This window comes from Globicephala melas, chromosome 17 (assembly GCF_963455315.2).
Source record: "Globicephala melas chromosome 17, mGloMel1.2, whole genome shotgun sequence".
NCBI classification, from domain to species: Eukaryota; Metazoa; Chordata; class Mammalia; order Artiodactyla; family Delphinidae; genus Globicephala; species Globicephala melas.
The window spans coordinates 2,266,480-2,285,475 of NC_083330.1; the positions used below are offsets into that span (position 1 = coordinate 2,266,480).

At 41.3% G+C, this 18,996-nt stretch overlaps 1 protein-coding gene across 6 annotated transcripts in view; it reads right to left on the bottom strand.

Moving 5' to 3' along the window:
• PCMTD1 (protein-L-isoaspartate (D-aspartate) O-methyltransferase domain containing 1) overlaps nucleotides 1–18,996 on the bottom strand; it is a 60,703-nt gene that overhangs the window by 14,008 nt on the left and 27,699 nt on the right. For 2 of the 6 annotated variants that reach the window (XM_030859780.3, XM_030859778.2), the window contains one exon: nucleotides 7,130–7,232. The exons of 2 other annotated variants lie outside the window; for them this stretch is intronic. Coding sequence is in view for 1 of the 4 variants with exons in the window: in XM_030859778.2 (XP_030715638.1) it covers nucleotides 7,130–7,232 (103 nt within the window). In the remaining 3 variants the exon portion in view is untranslated. Of the gene's footprint in view, nucleotides 1–7,129; nucleotides 17,776–18,996 lie in introns of those variants that run through there. 2 more of the 6 variants (XM_060287599.1, XM_060287600.2) reach the window with 2 other exon arrangements.

Genomic DNA, 18,996 nt, shown 5'->3' on the forward strand with positions numbered 1-18,996 from the left:
TCGTATACGTATGAAGAACAAATGACTGATTTGAGGCATGGATGACAGCTACCGTGTGGCTAGAGTCAATTACAACTGCTACTAATTCTTCCAGTGTAAAAAAGAAAATAAAGAGAACAGTTTCCTCCTTCAGCTTTAACTAGATTCTGAAAGCTGCATCTTCCCCAAGTTTCCACAAACCTCTATAGGCAAAGGACATACAACAAAAATACCATTCTGTATAATCTGGAAGACTGTAGTAATAAACTAACCAGAAGTTTTCACTTTATTATAAAATAGTGCTACATTATTTATAGATTTATACATAAAATCTAGGTTTAAAAATAGTGAAAGAAAAAAATCCAAATTCCACCTTTCCACATCAACCACACACAAATGGAACCTGAGAAGGGGAAAAAAAAAAAACAGCAAAACAAAAATAAACAAAAAAAAGAAAGATAAGAGACCTACCAAAAGGAGACTTCCTACGTGGTTATCATTTTAATCCTAAAAGTATGGTTCTTGTGTTCTCTTCCAGTTTTCATACTTGATTTAGGGGAGCTCATTAAAATTCTATGTCTGTTAGTAATGTGAAAAGTAGCAATCATTTTTATCCTTTGAAGAAAATTTCCAAAACAAAATCTCCCAGATACAGATACCTTATACTCCTATATTACACCAAATTATACTTCCTAACAAGTTAGGTAACTTAGTTACCTGTATACAAAAAAAAAAAAGTTAAACAGTTCTAAAATGTAGTAACTACAAATTCATCCACTTTAGACTTATAATTATTTATTGATTTAAACCTGAAAATCTAATGGCTTTTTAGACTCTTACGTCGAGAGGGAAAATTATTTGACATGCCCTTACTAAAATAAAATGTGCACGGAAAATCATTTGTGGGAAAAGAGAGAGCACAGATAGCTTGGTTTACGACATGAGCGCTTGGCCAAACTAGCACCCGAAGTCCAATCACTTACCTCAGCAGTGCTTTTCTTTACAGGTGCATGCCGGATTATCTTCATCTCGAGATGGACAGACGATTCCATTCACAGCAGGGACCTTGCCAACTTGCCCATATAATTCTTTTGATAAGCTGCTAGGAGACCAGGGTGACCTAGCCTTGCCCTGCAGCTTCCCTCTTAGATGGATAGTCTAGGTCTAGGAGCTGACTGAGAGTAGAAAAAACAACATTCCCCTTCAATACACCGTTGGAGTGGGAGCTGACAGTTTGCACACCTAGTTTATCATGTGCCATAGGACACTATCATTGAAATTTCAGACTATTATTCCCGTGGAATAAAGGACTTCAAGGACAAAGGAAAGAATCCTATCTTGTTCTCATACTTCGTCCAAAACAACCTGCCAAATGAATCACAGACACTTCTTTTTCTTAAAACACTTTGTCATAATATACATTTGAACCCTAACAGCTAGGACTACTTCATTAAAACAAAACTTCAGGGCTTCCCTGGTGGCGCAGTGGTTGAGAGTCCGCCTGCCAATGGGACACAGGTTCGTGCCCCGGTCCAGGAAGATCCCACATGCCGCGGAGCGGCTGGGCCCGTGAGCCATGGCCGCTGAGCCTGCGCGTCTGGAGCCTGTGCTCCGCAAAGGGAGAGGCCACAACAGAGAGGCCCGCATACTGCAAAAAAAAAAAACAAACTTCACAACATTCCATTGGGAAGAAAACCCAAGGAAACGTTAATCTCTTGATCTCCAAGTACAGTTATACCATTCAAAAACTCCTACAACCAAGGATTAAGCTACTGAATTTAAAAAATTTAAAAAATCAAAGACTTTACCTTTTCAAGTGGTTTCCCTTCCAACTGTATCAAACTCATTCCAGAATAATTCAAGCATCATTTAAAGCACAGTGTGAAGAGTAAACACACAGATTTCTCATTGAATAGAGCTTTAGGAGACTCCACAGGACCAAAAACAATCTCTAAACATTTTACAGGGAATGTGACAGGTACGTCGTGTAACAGTGAGCCTTCATATATTTCAACAATAATTTCTTATAAAGTAACTTGGGATAAAAACTATTTTATTTCTGTCAAACAGTATGTTATTCCCAGAATAATTTCTTCTCCTAAAATGTGTTAGAAGCCATCAAACTTTTACCCATGCCATTTCTAACCGATGTTAAAATACATAACTGGTAGCCCTGATGACTATTTTTAAGCATTTTTCTGTCCCACCATTTCAATGTTTGTCATGATTAAAAACTGTGTTTACGACCTATAATATCTCTCATACAACTACCATCTGAACATTATTAATATACCAAAGTGTTCAAGTATCCGAGAACTAGTTTGAAATAATACTGACTATATATCTAAGATAGCAAAACTACTTCAAGTATGCCATAATTCTCTTAAAGATGAAGCAGGACTGCTCTAGTGATAAACTCATAGAATACAGTAGCATTTAATTTTTTCCAATGCAAACTATATAATGTGGAAAAGGAGTCTATAATTAAAAATAAAATTAGGACACTAGACATTGCCACAAATCAATCAAATTCTTCTAAAATGCAGACAACTACACTAGCTCTGAAGGTAATTTAAAGTGTGTACCTTGACTGACCCTGAGGGACATGCTTCCTCTCCTGCCCATCTCCATCACCCATACCACAGGTAAGTCTCATTAATGAACAGGTAGGTGTGCTTTCTGATAAAAATGCTATAGTGCACGTAACCATGCTAACAGCAGTCCCTAAATTCTAATCTGGAAAAAATAAATAAATGATGGAAATAAAAGTGCTGCTTCAACTTTTGTATCTGGGGCCAAGTCGCTAGGCTGTAATTCATTGGCACAGCTTACCCCTGATAAATCAGTTTTTACATCATCATAGCTAAATCAGAACTAAACAAAGACTGGCCTAGCTGAAGTTATGGACTGTCTAACCCTGTTTACCCATCTGGGAAATGTGGACATCAATATTGCCTCTAGGACTGTGGGTACAGCACTTAGAATGGTACTTGGTACTTAAGGAACAGATAATACACATTACCTGCTGTTATTTTTATCATCTCATTACTGTCTTCATGACTCATTTCTACAACAAACTATGTAGAAACAACAGTCCCCCATTCAAAGAGAATGAAAATCTTCAATTAGGCTACGCTGCACTCATGTGGCTAATGACAGTAGAGTATTTCCAAAATCAGGTACAGCTTCCTTGGAGGGGAGAGGAGACAGGACCTATTGTCTCACAGGGAATGGCACACCCCAAAGCATGCCCTCTAGGGAGCCAAGTCGGCTCCGTGTATACAGCGTATACAAATACATCAATGAAGCCGTAAATAAATGCTACACCAATTACCACTTACTTGCAAAGCACTTACAGGGTAAAGGTTTATAATTCACGCTCCTTTAACTGACTTACTCTTCCAAGTAAACACAGCTGGAGAGATTATTTTGCTTACTCTACCTGCACAAACACTGATTCAGATAACCTCACCTTCCCCAAACTTCTCCTTCGCTCACGAAAGCCACTGGGCTAAGATAAAAACGTCGCGGAGCGTGTGTGTGACGGGCAGAACAGGAGTCGGCAGACCACGGACAAGAGGCCAAACGCAGCCCGCACTTGTTTCTGTCAATGAAGTGGTACCAGAACTCCTCGCCCACCCCTCCACAGGGTGTCCCAGGAGGCCTCTGCACTGCAGTGGCACAGCTGAGCAGCTGCAACAGAGCCCACTTGGCCCAGGAAGCCAGATACATCCACTATCTGGTCCTTCATCTGAAAAAGCTTGCCGGTGTTTTAGAGAACCTTTGAAATCAAATGTCAGTTCATTAGGGAATTTCGGTACATGTGGGTATACCACAGGCAGAGCAAAGGAATAAACCACACAAGAGAACTCCCCCTTCCCTCCTATCTCCAAGTACAGTAAATTCAGGGTAGCCTCTCCAAATTATTTCATTTGCTGATACAGAACCAAGACATAGAAAGAAAGTTTAAAAGTATATACATTATACTAAGGATCTTTTTTCTGAAAGAAGAAATAGTACTTTCAAGACTCAGGAACCAAGCTTGCTTTATAAAGCACACACAGAAACATACATCTGTATATTGTTTTTTAAATATGTATCTTACATTACATAATCTAATGTTGAGTAGTTTACTGAATCTTTTCCCGCCTACTGTGTTTGGGAGTTCACTATGATCTCCAATAGATATACATAAGAAAACTTTAAAGATACAGTTTAAATCATAAGTGACATGACAATACTTTCGAAAAAGGAACTGATAAAAAAGATCCAAACCAACAGGATAAAAAAGATCCAAACCAACAGGATAAATAAGATTGGAAAAGTATTAGGTTTTAGCTTTCTACTGTCTTCGTGTTACACACAATCAAGGATAGCCTGGTACTAAGGAACAATACTAAGTACTAAGGAATACATAAATAGCAATTTGTTTTCCTGAGTTACTTTATATTTTATTAATTAAAACGTATTTTGATGACCCGTACACAATTAAATATAATAAAATTGCTTAGGAACGGAATTTTAAACATAACTTTCCAAAGCAAGGTTTTCAAATTTAAAAATTGAAAATAACTAGGAATATTATCAACAAACGCCAAGAAAAATCAAAGAAATCATCAAAACACAAGTAAGATAGGAAGAAAACTACTACATCTTCATCATTTCTATCACCAAAACCAAATGATGTTAAAGGAGCCCATTAAATGACTCAACTTTGATTACTTAACTTCCACCCAACTCACGACTTTGTGCAAAACGAAGCATTTCCCAGTACCTACTACCCCTTGTATGTGCAAGATACCTTTATAATCTGAAGTACGTAACCACTATTTCAGGAGTGACTTGAAAACCAGAATAGATAACATTTCCAGAACTGTCTTTTTTTTTTCCAGAATAGTTTATTAATATAAGAATCTGTTTTAAAAGTAAGTTGTAACACTTCAGAAACAACCATATCATAAAGTCTGATTAACTAAAGTAACAAGACCATTAAAAATTATAAAGAAACATTTAGATCAGTCATATCACCATATTTGATGATTCACCATTTTATGGATAACAAACCTGTATAACACGGTAACAACAACACTTAAGAAATACAAGCCAAGGACATTTGATCATCTTACGATTACATGAAAACAATTTTAGAAAAAAAAATTTTAATTGAGACACTTAAATATATAAAACCTTCAAAATTATCTGTGTTATAGATTACTTAATATTTAAATTACATCAACACAGAAATACTTTAAAGAATTGACATATTTTACTGTTTGCCAGGACCATGCCCACTTGTCAGCAAGAAACTTGACTCCACAGATATTGTAAAGAGGTACTTCGATGATTCAAAGTTCTTCCTTGAGTTTGTTCTGCCTGATTAATGACCCAAAAGTGAATTATCTGTGCCTTTATGTGTTAACACCTGAAATATATTATCTAATATATAGCAGTTCTTAAGATAGACCTTAAACATTTGCTTTTAGTGATATTACTATCATATTTTCCAAGTTTACTTGTATTCAAAAGGTCTTATGTGTATGTTAAGTTTCAACATCAAAACAAATACTTAGAACAACAGAAATTCAATAAATTCAACAAAGTTCCATAGTTCTAATAACCAATATAAAAACTAGCCATGCCCATATCTTAAGCACTTACCATACCACTAATTATAAGACAGACGGAAATGATGAAGACACAAAAGGATACTAACATTGAAACTCAATTTCTTATCAAATAACTTGAACTCAAAACTATTTTATTTCTGTCAAACAGTATGTTACTCTTGGAAACAGAATACGATTCCACACGGTAAGCATTTGAAAAATGATTCAAAAACATGAATTAAATGTTAACTCTTTATAAATAAGATAAGGAACTGTGTTCAGCAAACTGCTGCAGAAAATTCAAGGGACTTGCTCAGATCCACTGGCTTGATCACAGAACAAAGCCAAAGCCGTACCCAGTCACACTCCCTCCTGCACTGCGGACTCTGCGGCACCTCGGTTTTCTGTTCTTCAACCCACCAAGTGCCACTTGCCAGGGGACACATACAAACTGGCCATGGCAAAGGGGACGGAAAGAAAAGGGCCAGGGAAGGAAGGGGAGGAGGGGCAGAGAAGGGAGGAGAGGGGGGAAGACGCTCCAGGAGACCCTCAAATGCCCTCCTGCTTCCTTCTTAGCGCTGTCCCCCAGGCCTGAACCCTAGGAACAGCCCTCAGCTCAGAACCCACCCCCAGCCCAGGTCCCCACCTCCAAGCAAGGCCAGGCCAGGCCAGGCCAGAGCTGAGTGAGGCCCACTCCCAACAAGCTGGGTTGGAACCCTGGACCAAAGCTCTGCTATACAGTAAAGGGACTAGGTTCTAAGCTTGATTCCTATCCGTTTTAGGCCTTTCTCTCTTTGAAAATATGACTAGTTGAGAGAGATAAACGCCCTCCAAATTTTCCAGTTTCACAGGAGTTCACGGACTTCAGCAGAAGCAGCCTTTGCCCCACAGTACTACCACTGCTGAACTTTAGGGACATCACACAGCAAACAGACTTCCTTGCCCACGCAAGGGCCAACGCCTGTGCAGTATTTCTTCTAAGGGAAAGTAGGAGTTCAAAACAATGGTTCTATAAGCAAATTTCTCAAACACAGCCCTCACAGGATATATCAATATACTTCGATGATAATTTCCTCTGGCTATATTACTAAGTAACTTCATGTTTTTAAGAAAGTCCTCCATATTCTAACAGGTATCACTCTTATGCTACAAACAAAGAGGGCAGACTAGTAAATTACTAACCCAAAGGTGTGAACACAGTTCCCAAGAAGTATTCTAATGCCAAGCACATCGTTACATTCTATCTTCAGGAAAGGTACTTGTATGATGTTTGATGAATGGAACATTACCCCACTAATAAAGTGACAGTAGCATATAATTAAAACACAGAAGTTATTGATTTGTAATTCGCTATATACGTACACAGACTAAAAATCACAGCAGTTTTCTAGCTTAATTTTTTCTCTCATTTTATACCACACTGACTGTTCCTGCACTCAACTGACAACCCAGGATCAGCAAACTAACGGTAGTGAGGAACAGACATGTCAACGCGTCTACTTATCAAGTGCTTTCGAAGCAGAACTATAGGTGTGAATACTTACTTATCAAAGCTATCACTATTTTTGATGAAGCTCTCCAGCTTTTCCTTGGCATACTCCACCACATCTGAATGAAGCTCAATCCCATGATTTATTCCAAAAGGACCTGCAATTGTAGCAGCAGCATTTATAAAAAATATTAAGAATGTCTTTATAGAGCTCTTTTAATTTCTGCTCATTTATCTATCACAGGAGCATTTAAAGAGGGCTTGAAATATGTCTCTGCTAGCCACAGATTTAAAAGCTATATGGAAACCTATTTACACCGCTTTAAAAAAAACTAAGTCACAAAGAGTTCTCTCCAGGGTGTAGCTTATCTGTCAGGACAATACTGCCAAAGAGATAATCATATTTCTATATGAAGTTTAAGTTAATTACCCTTAGCTTCTCCTTTACCATTTGTTAAGAATTTGGTAATTCTCAAACGTCTGCATCCACGGGCTGACACAGGTATGACAGAAGCCTCGCACAGCACCCCCCGACCCAGTGAATGCTACTTCCAGGGCTGAGACCACACCCTCTGCCTCTGGAGCTCCCACTGTCCAGGGGAGTGTGGCGCCGGGCGGAGCTGGTTTGACTCTCCTGTTCCCGCCCACTTTACACCGCTTACTTGGCATTTCTTTTTGCACACAGCCAAGGATGAGTGACAGTCCAGGAACGAGGTACAGGGCAACGATCTAGGGACTGCTCCTTCCCCCACCCTGCTACTGGCCGAGAATGTGACCAACAGGATTCCCATTTCCTAAGGCTACTGTGCCTTGTGCCTGCCCCACGACCCCAGGACAGTAACACACTGTTCTGAGCTAGTCATCTCATTCGTCCCAAACTTCTGAGACTGAGCCAATCAGGTTTTCCATTCTACGTTTTTGTTATATTCCTGTCTTACTTTGAGATTGGTCTCTCAGGAAAAAGTGTGTGTGTGTGTTATTTTCTGTATCTGGTATGTATCTTAGGAACTACTTAACTGGATGTGCCCCCTTCTGAATGCCATTAAAAATACAACATATACTGGAGTTCTACCGACCTCTAAGAACTTTAAAATAACAAAAAAATCAGTCCTCAATTAACATTTTTGAATGTACAGGGGGGCACATGAAAATACTGGTTTGTAATCTAGGAATTACCTAACTATAAAAATTAAACCAAAATGTTCAGATACTATCTTCAGGTCAAAAGCAGATAAACCTACTATATTTCTATTGCATTTGATTAATTTTTAAAAAAACTGATTCTATTTGGAAAATGTATTCAGATTAAAAAAAGATTAGATAAAAAGGTCCATCTGACCACAACACTTACAGCATTACCTTCCTTTGAAATGCTTTATACTTTTTTAAATAAGTTATTCTGATCAATGAAATCTTAAATGTTTTGCTTCTCATTTTTTGTTTCCTTACTGTCAAACCATTAGTCTTCATCTGCTAACTGGGACACCCATCCAATATCTTTTAAGATCTCTTGTAATTCCTTAATATCACCAAAGACAAACTGCCAAAAACTAGAATTTCCTTTTTCAAAAAATAAACGAAAATGGCACAAAAAAAATAAACTTAGAGAAGTACACGTAGTAACGTCACTTTTTAATTTAGTATTGAATCTGACTATTCTGAAAACTTGAATTTCCGTAAGGAAACAAAAAAGGCTAGGAAACACTGAGTAAAGTTTTCCTCATTTAAAAAAACTCAAATTACACTACAGTTACTTAACATTATATACATAGTAAGGAAAATATTGCTCTAGGAAATGAATCTAATTTTCCTTCTACCCTTTTAAGGTAATCCACTGAACGTAAAACATAACGGAGACTTTTTTCATTTTAGGAATCTAGTTATACTCATCAACCATCTGGAAAACAAAATGAGGGCTATATGGATGAGAGGTCAATAAAAAAAGGTCACTATTGCTGGGGCTGAAGCTTCCAATAGGACCGAACGGATAAACACTATAATAAAGGCGGCAAGTAGAGAATGTAGAAATCAAGGCTTCTGCTCAATATTTCAGACTGCCTTAGTAACAGAGGGCGTCTGAACTTAAGAGCTCTAAGTCAAAAGGGACTACGTAGGCTGTTTGTCACTTAAGACACCACTGGTCTCATTTTCCTTTTCTTGCTTTCTGCTTATACAATATCTAAAAGCAAAGTGGCACCTTTTGGAAATAAGGTTCAAAGTTTGTTAAGAAAATTTCTTAACGTTGTTTTTCACATCACCCTGACACAAAATAAAGACAATTTCATTAACATACAATGGATTTGTTTGATAGTATCATAAACACACATGTACGATATACTATCATTAATTTCTAGTACAAACACCATTCATGATTTTTTAACAGGTGGAACTGCTTAATTTTAAAATATCATGGAGATATATCTTTAATTATCACTAATAAACTGAACAGTAATTAACATGTTGAAAAAAATAAATTGAAAAGAATGCATTAATAGAAGGCAGAACTTAAATGGCAATGTCACCAGTATCTCATTTATTTAGAATGTGATATACAACTAGAACACATCAAGCATATGATAAAATTGCAGCGCGATGCTCTTTATTACAACTCATTTGACACCTGTTATTAAATAGAATGGAAGAATAAAACACAGAAAACTAAAAAAGCATACACAGCTGCTTCTAGGGAAGGGGACTAAGATGCCTGGGGTGGGAAGGAGGCATTCTCACCATTACACTCTATTGTCTGAAGTGTGTCTTAACACATGCATGTATAACTTTTTCGATCAAAAAATAATGAGCTTAGTCAAAGAGATTTAAAAAAAAAGTACAAGATTTTCAAATAAATAAGTAATGTACAATAATTCTAATAGAAAGGTATAAACTGTTGCTGGAGAAAACTGAAATGGCATCCAAAAGACGAGAGCTTAAGACTCCCTATCACCATCTAACAGATGAAATGTTAATTTGACTGTGCTGAACAGATGCCAGTGTTATTTTGTATGTGCCAATGTGAAGAGATTTTTCTATGAAATAATAAAAGCTTAACTTTTGTCATATAAATTCTTAAAAAACCAAAGTACTGACAGTTGACCACTATCTTTAATTGCTAAATACTAAAGAGAAAACAGAAACTTACACAGAAGTCAAAGTTTATTAAGACAAATACAGGTATTAGAAAAACATAGGTATCCTATATTAGAAATTATTTTTAAGGCTGGCAAAAGTCCATTTATTAAGAGCAATAATATAACAAAATTCCTATATAACAAAAAAATCTAAAGACTGTTTTTCTTTTGTAGTATTTGGACCTAAACCAGCTTATTTATCATCTTCCAGTTAGTCAATAATGAGAGCTTATACATAAAGGTCGCTGATTATTAGGTCTAGGTATCAAGTGTCTATCAACACCTCTACTTCTTACCTACATGGCTGCTGGCCCTGTGTGACACCCAGCACCCCCACGCCCCCTCTGAAGCACTGAGCGTGGTGTGCAGGCCCGGGCACCTGAGAGCTGCACAGCGCCCAGGACGCCCGGTGTCCTCCGTGCTGTGCGGAGAACTAATCCGTGGAACAGCCACAAGCAAAAAGCACCTCACAGTGCACAGCACATAACCAGAGGAGCTCTGAAGATGAACAAGGCGCAGTCCGTGTGAGACCGAAGCACTGCAGGGTGCTGAGAAACCGGGTGGATTAAGGCCAGTGCCTTCATTTCCAATCCTGGCTCCTGCTACAGCTGGATCATCAGACCAGTCACTTACCATGTGAGGTCTTTCCTACTGTATGGAATGGGTCTGTGGGAAAATCATGTAAATTATGTAAAAGTCTTTCACACACCATAAAGTACAAGATGGGTACAAATCATTAGAAATTATAACATGCTCTCCCCTTGAATACAGAACTGATTAACTGTAGAAGCAAAACTGCAGCTTATAGGTGGTTCTCTACCCTGACTCCATGTTAGAATAACCTGTGAATTTTAAAATCAAATTTCAAAGTCGATTAAATTTAATTTGATTTAAACTGTAAACAGGGGGAGGGAATCTCTCAGGGTGAGGCCCAGGCTCTGCAGGTGACCCTAACAAGGCAGCTTGGGTTGAGCACCCTAGCTACACCCTCCTAATTATTGCCATGCCCATCTAAATGATTTTTTAAATCTCTTTGGACTATTCAAATCTGTGCTCTCCTTGCTAAAATGATAATCAAGAGTTAATAACTACAAATAAAAGCATCGGGATAAAACTAAATATTTACCACAAGAGGGAGTAGGTGAATCAGTTATTCGGTTTCCATGAAATTAGCATAAAGTTTCTCAGTGAGAATTAAAAGTCACCCTTCAGTATTGGGGCGGTGGGGGGGGGGGGGCGTTGGTTCCAGGACCACCCCCTGCAAATACCAAAATCTGTGCAACTCAAGTCCCTCATATAAATGGTAGTAACCGCATGCACCCTGCACATCTGTACATCCTCCCCTAATCATCTTGACTACTTGTAATACCCAATACATAAATGCTACATATAGGAAATACAGAGTAAATGCTATGTATATAGTTGCCGGCACGTGACAAATTCAAGTTCTGCTTTTAGGGACTTGCTGGACTTTTCCCCCCCAATATCTTGATGCACGGTGGATGAATCCATAGATGCAGAACCCGTGGATACAGAGGACCAACTGTATATGTAAAAACACCTTTAAACAAGTTACAATGATATTTTATTACTAACTCTAGTTGAATAAAGTAGGCATCTTTGGGAAGATTTACAAGTAACTTTAGAAGAATTCAGAGATGGTAACAGGTGAAAAGCAGACAAGAATAGGTTTAATTCTTTCTTTCCGTGAACACCCTGGGGTATAACGCCAAGAAACAAAATAGTGCAAAGGTAGATGAAGAAAAGGGAAGAAAAAATGAGATCAGCAAAAGATTAAGTAACCGATAACCAGATAAGAGAAACTGATCGAATGCATTTCCACTTACGATACAAATATTTTCTTATGGTTCTGCGCCTTATTATATCACGTTACCAAAGCATATTAACAAAAGACACTGTCAAACATTTACTGAATCTTGCCATGTTAAGCTTAAAATTCTTTAGCTAGTGGGACATACCTAAGACTGGAGACTTGTTCTCTGCTCTCTAGGTTTGGGAAAGGCCGCGTGAAGCAAGCCTTGGAATTTACCAGAACGTTCCAGTCCCTCAGGCTTCTCTCAGCTTATGGATATAAGTACTGTTTTCTTTTACTACAGGTGAATCTTAAAAATATGTTTACACGAAATCTGAAAGTGTCGGTTTAAACAGTTACGGAGCATGGCCCCAAGATCCTAAGTAAACTATGTCTAAAATGTCCACATATCAAGAACACATGTCACCATCAGCTGCTTCAGGTACTTCCACCCAGTGGGCTGATAATACCCAAGTCTAACGTGGCCAGAGTAGTTTACGACCATCTCTCACACGCCTACACCAGACACTACGCCAAAGCAGTCAGTAAACTGAGGAGTGTGTGCAACTGTGACAGAACAGGACATGGTTTACAAGGTAACGTGAACAGCTGTAGGTCTTGATCCAACTGTTCACGCACTCACTTTCCACGGAAGCCATTTCATCAGCCCTTTTGTTGTACTGCATATTCACCTGTGAAGACACTCCAGGGCCAGTGCAGTGACCAAGTCACATCAATACTCAATAAAAATTCCTGAACTAAATGAAGAACAGCCAATAAATCTGACCCAACGCTTCTATTGCTAGTTCAGAAGCGACGTGCACGATTTCAAGGGTGTGGGATGTGTCTTCTGCACTGCTGTATCCTCAGCAGCGGGCTCAATGGCACGTATAATAAATACTCTTTGGGAGAATGATAAAGTACATAAACTTAGCTACCATCCCAAATTTAAAAGGTTCACAAGGAAGACTGAGGCAAGTGATATATATACAAAGCATTAAAATGTGTATTTGTCACGTCTTCATGTGTCAAATCTATTTTATCACAGAATGAGGCATTGTACAGAAGTGAATCTTACAGAAAAGTATATGTCATTGAAAATAAATTTCTTACTAATTTTAGCTGTTTGCTAGAAATCTTCTAAAATGCAATACAGACTTTCCTTTATGTACCTAGGAAAGGTCTTCTGCTTTCAAGTCAACTGCCACCCTCTAAGCATCCTGCGAGTCTGTGCCGAAGCGGAGGTGTCCCCAGGGCTCCATGCGCTGACTGCTCTTCAGGTGGGAAGATGAGACAAAGCGAGGAGACAGGTGAGGGGCCTGGTGGTTCTTTCAGGTTTCTAACCCTGTGAACAGACTGCCTATCCCGCAAGATAAAAGTTAAGGACAGAGAAGAGAGACTGCTGTTCAGGCCCTGCCTTGAGTAATTTTTGTAGGAAAAAGTACCTTTCACCAAAATGCAAACACAGGAGGTATAAGCCACTTGAGCTGCTCTGTCTTGTGTGGGCGAGGGTAAGGAAGGGCAACTTGAGCTGGAGACAGGCTGAACTTGGGAATCTTGTGCACACTGAAGAAGAGGCGTGCAGTAAGCACCGCATAATCAAGTATCCAGCTTGTTGGCCAGCTTGGAGGATGCGGAGTGTCCAGAGCTCAGCAGACAGACCTGGTGCTGGAAACCTGGGAATCCTCTGCCTGGGGAGGTGACCTGAAGACAGAAGGAAGAGCCACCCTTCACCATAGGCTGAAGCCAAAGAAGCTTCCACAAAAGGACAGAGGAAGTGTATGTAAAGGCAACGCAAAGAGCAGCAGAATCCGGGGGAAGATTCTTTGCACCAAAGGTGAGGGAGGCTGGACGGGCTGAGGCTGCAGGAGCTCCCGCACAGACGACGTGAAGGCAGCTTCCAGGAGCAGCCCTGCGACACAGGTGAGCCTCTGACGCGGGTGCTCAGTCCGGCACCCAGCTCAGCCTAGAGGAGACTGCCAGGGAGAGACACGGCGTGGGCGCCAGCTCCGGAGGGAGTCGCCGGGAGACGGAGATTCACAAGTCATTTCACACAGAGACACAAATTCAGAGAGGGTGAGGAGTGTTCTGGAGTACACAGTCAGCACACGGTGTCTGTGGTCGTTTATGTTCTGTAAAGTCCAGAAAATACTTACGAAGCAAATGCTACACCACGGCTACTAGGGAAATACGCACACAGACACATACATACGTACCTCACAGAGATAATAACGTTCGGTCCTAAAAACTCACCCTGGTGGAGTCTATTTTCTCTATTTTGCACAAGAAGCGAGCTTCAGGAGAAAGGGGCCCAGCACCCAAGCTGCTCGCACCGCACTGTGACTCGATCCTCTGGCCGCCGCTCTGAGACGCTGAAACCAGGAGCAGAACCGTCCCTCGACCCAGGCCAGCTGGGGCCACGCCCACAGAGCAGCTCCCACCACCACCACCCCGCCCCCGCCGGCACCCGCACATGTGCGCCAATGACAGATACTGACATCAGGGTTACAGACGCATTTCAGCAAGTCGGCAAATTCGCAAATACGGTTCAACTGGTTTTGGTGCATGGACGATCCAGGCTGGGGAGCGTTAAGCCTGAAGGTAAAAACTCAGGATGCAAAGTGACCCACCTGAGACTTTTCACAGCACCGAGGGAAGTGCCTTTCAACCTCGAAGAAGAGCTTGAAGAAATATAACCAGAAGAAATTACTATGAAAACTTGGTAAAATTTCTACAGCTTGCACTGTTCCCTAAAACTGTATTTTTATTACTATTAGCTGCCCTGTAATAATCAGCAGTAACACCCATAAACACAGAATCATCTGGGGACTTCCACAGGAGCAGCAATGAAGGAGATGGCTGTCAGTAATGACTTCCGCTCCACAACCAGAAGTGAGGGGAAAACCCCAAGAAAACAATAATGGTAGCAACTCAATGCAAGGCATATGGGCAGAAAAAAGATGCACGGGAGCCCAACCAGGGCTAAGAAGTAACGGTGTAAAGGAGCTTAACTGATCTCAGAAAATGGTAGTGGCCTAAACGCAAGGGTTCTTTTCAAAACAGATTTGCTCAGAGCCCAAAATAAAGCCCATACCAAGGACAGTCTTTGTAATTCTTAAAAAGAAAAAAAAAATAATAATCTCCTAAAAAAGAAGAAGTAGGGTAGAAATATAGAGGGAAAACTGAGGTTTGGCTTAATGCAGAGAAGAAGAGAAGAGAATCTACCTTAGAGAGAACCCTGGAAACGTGCAGAATGGGTTTTGTCTCACCAAAAAAGATGGGGGAGATGAGGCAGAAGACCACTCTGGATCTCCCTCATTCTCAGGCCTGAAGTGAGCCATGGGGGTTTTCTAAAAGGGGTGCTTAAAAAGATATGAAACGATTATTTGAAAATCCTATTTCTGATAAAGGGCTTGTACCTAAAATATATAAAGAACACTTACAACTCAATAATAAGTACAGCAACAATTTAATTTAAAAATGGAGAAAAGATCTGAATAGACATTTCACCAAAGAAAATAGAGGAATAACCAAAAAGCACAGGAACAGATACTCCACATCATTAGGCATCAGGGAAGTGCAAGCTAAAACCACAAGATACCACTTTATACCCACTAAGATGGCTATTAAAGAAAAAAAAAAAAACCATCAGTGCAGCTATGGAGAAACTAGAACCTCGTGTACTGTTGGTGGGAATATAAAATGGTGCAAGCCACTCCAGAAAACAGTTCGGCAAGTTCTTAGAAAGTTAAACATAAACTCCCCATACAGCCCAGCAATTTCACTCCTAGGAACCCACCCAGGAGAAATGAAACTGGAGGTCTCCACCAAGATCTGTACATGAATGTTCACATCAGCATCATTCAAAATCAGCGTTAACTGGTGAAAGGACAAACAAAATGTGGCACACCCACACGACAGAGGATTACTCAGCCACTGGAAGGAATGGACCACTGACACACGCTACAGCACAGATGAACCCTGAAAATGTAACGGTCAAGGACAGAAACCATACACAAAAGATCACAGACTGCATGACTCCACTGACATGAAAGGTACAGAAAAGGCAAACCTACAGAGACAGAAAGTAGCTAAGTGGCTGCCAGGGGCTGGGGTAGGGGATCTTTATGTGTGCTGGAAGTGCTCTCAAACTGGATTATGGTCATGTTTGTACAACTCTGCTAACAGACTTAAACTCCCTGACTTGTACAGTTAAAATGGGTGAACTTTATGGCATGTAAATTAGAACTTCATCCAAGTGAGGAAGAGGGCTAAAGTGAGAGAGAAAACATGAATGTCTGAGGTCAAAGGCAATGTCAGTGTAGCTGAATAAGTAAGTACCACTTAATGTCCTGTGGTAGAGAAAGAGCACAGAGACCAAACATGACGGCCACGCACAGCTTGACCAGCCCCCTGGGAGGTGAGGGCATTTAGGTACACTGGCGGTGCTCTTCCCATCAGACACGCAAGCCTGCCCACCGTGTGACCTGTAGGAACTAAGGCTGCAGAGCTGAGGCAGCGGCGTACGCAGTGCTGGGTGATTCTGGCAGTCTCTCCACAGTCACGTCTGCTAACTCAGGACCTAGGCAAGAGACTGAGAAAGTCATTCAGCCCGAGGTTACAGGTTTTATAAGCAACACCTAAGTTTTATATTATGGGTTACATAAGGGGAGGGGGTGAATCCCTCAGCACAAAGGACCAGAATGGAGACGAAGCGTCCCCACCTGAACCAGAAAGATGATCAGAGTAACGTGCCTGCGTGGTTCTGATATTTAATGAGGACACACGAGAGACCTCTTTCCCGCACCCTATTCAATGGGCTTCCCTGGAGAAGACAGCACTGAAAGGAGGGTCAATTAAGGACTAGATTCTGTGTGGAAACCCTTTGCTCCAGGAAGACTCCTAAGGAGAAGAGAGCGGAACAAGAATTTATCTTCAACTGGGAACGAAACAAGTTGTCAGAAGGAGGCATGATTTAGAACCTGGAGCAGTCCATTTCCTCAGTGCGCGGCAAAACTAAATTCCATTTATGAGTAACTGCTCCAAATGTGGTGGAATCACAGACACTTCCTGCAGCCAGGATCACCCTAACCTCTCACTGAACGAGAGCTCTCAGGACTGCAGCCCACCCTCTCCAGGGGAGATCCCTCAAGGGGCCTCGTCAGACGCGCTGCCCTCCCGGTGCGGCCCAGAGCCTCCGGATCACACGGAGCGTGTCCTCGGGCGAGGAGTGCTGCCCACAGGGAGCACGCGCCGCCCGTCTCGGGACTGGAGAGCAGGGCTGAGGGCCAGGGTGCTAGAGCAGTGCAGCTAGGAGACAGCTTCTGCTGCTACGGCCACTGCGAAGCACTGGGCCAAGCCCGACGCACGGCTCTCAGATTATTACAGGCAACACGGAAGCAGCCCCCCGTGGAGCTGGTTCTAAGTGATTTTTACGGATGTATCCCCCTCCTTGACTTTAATTAAATGCTGGAGAAACACAAACCAAAAAAGGGGAGCAGGAGGAAAAAAGATTAGCTTCCTCAGAAGCTAGAGAGATCCAAGGTTTATTAACTGTAATCACAGTCTTACAGACCCCGCTCTCTCTGCCTTTCCTTTTTTAAAATGTCTTTATCTTTCTCATCAAATGAATTATTTACCAGCAAAAGGAGAGGTATTCTATCTTGGTCTTGACTGCAGGACCACACACAGACAAACGCTGGAATACTGCCCCGTCAGCGCGGTCACACATGTGACCGAAGACTCGCGACCTCCTGGAGCCTGCTAACAGGAGGAAGCGGCGTCACTGTGGGTCACTCAAACCAGGGTCTGTCTCCCCACAATGCCCGCGGGTATAGAGGAGGAAGCATTCAAGATATGATGACGTTTGCAGTCGGCCTTCAAATGCATCCGGCCCCAGTCATCTAATTTCTTGGAGACAAGTACTAAGGAATGGAGTTTAGGAGGGTGACCTCACTGCTGGTAAGGCAGCTAGTTAGGACCCCTGCTCTCCCCCCACCAGGCCTTTGGCTAAACTGCCCTCCCTCAGCAGGAGCCAGCTGACCGGCTAGAAGAGTGAAGGGCAGAACAACAGGTGCTTGGACGTGGAGTGAGGCCTGGACTTGAGCCTTAAGCAGCCACAGCTAGTCAAGAAATGCACTGGCTCAAGGAAGGCAGCTCCCGCTTTGGAAAAGCAGCTCTCCCTACTCCCCCTCCGCTAAGTTCCTTTGATTTGGAGACCGTCTCAAACCCTAGAGATTCCTTTTTCAAAGAGGCGCTAATGACACAAGTGCTAGGTTTCTGGGATTCCCAACCTGATGAAAAATTGCTATCTCAGGATCAGCAGAGCACCAAATTCAAATGTAAGCTGCTAAATTTCTTTCTTGGAAGAAATTAATAATGTTACCGTTTTTGACCAGTTATTATGTATCGGGAACTGACTCAGCTGTGGGATGAAAGGGCTTTTTTTTTTTTTTTTTTTTTTAAAGTGAAATGATTGCAGGTTCCACGACTAGGAGAGCAAGTATGGAGCTAGTCAGTGTTTAGGAAAGGGGAACTTCAGGCCTGAAAATGCCTAAAGTCGTACGATGTGAACACATAATTTACCGTGCAGACTGGGACACTTTGGGAAAGAAAAGGACATCATTAATATTGATGCTAGGATAACCAGGAAAAACCAGGACTGCCTCAGCGCACCAGGACCTCCTAGAGTACAGCCATTTCTCTATTTAAAATCCTTCCATGATCCCCATCACTGTAGAGTAGTCTGTAAACCAGTCTCATCCCTATAACGTGGGCACACACCCAACCACGGCACACAGCACACGGGATGAGAACCGTGCATCTTCCTGTCTCTCCACTCCCGCCAGTCTGCAACCCAAGGGCAAGAGTCCGTGTTATAGGCCTGACGCTCTACCTTAATGCTTGTCACACAGCAGTTCTCAGTATACTAAGCGGCTCAGTGACACTCGTGATTGTTCATCCTCCATCCAACATCACAAT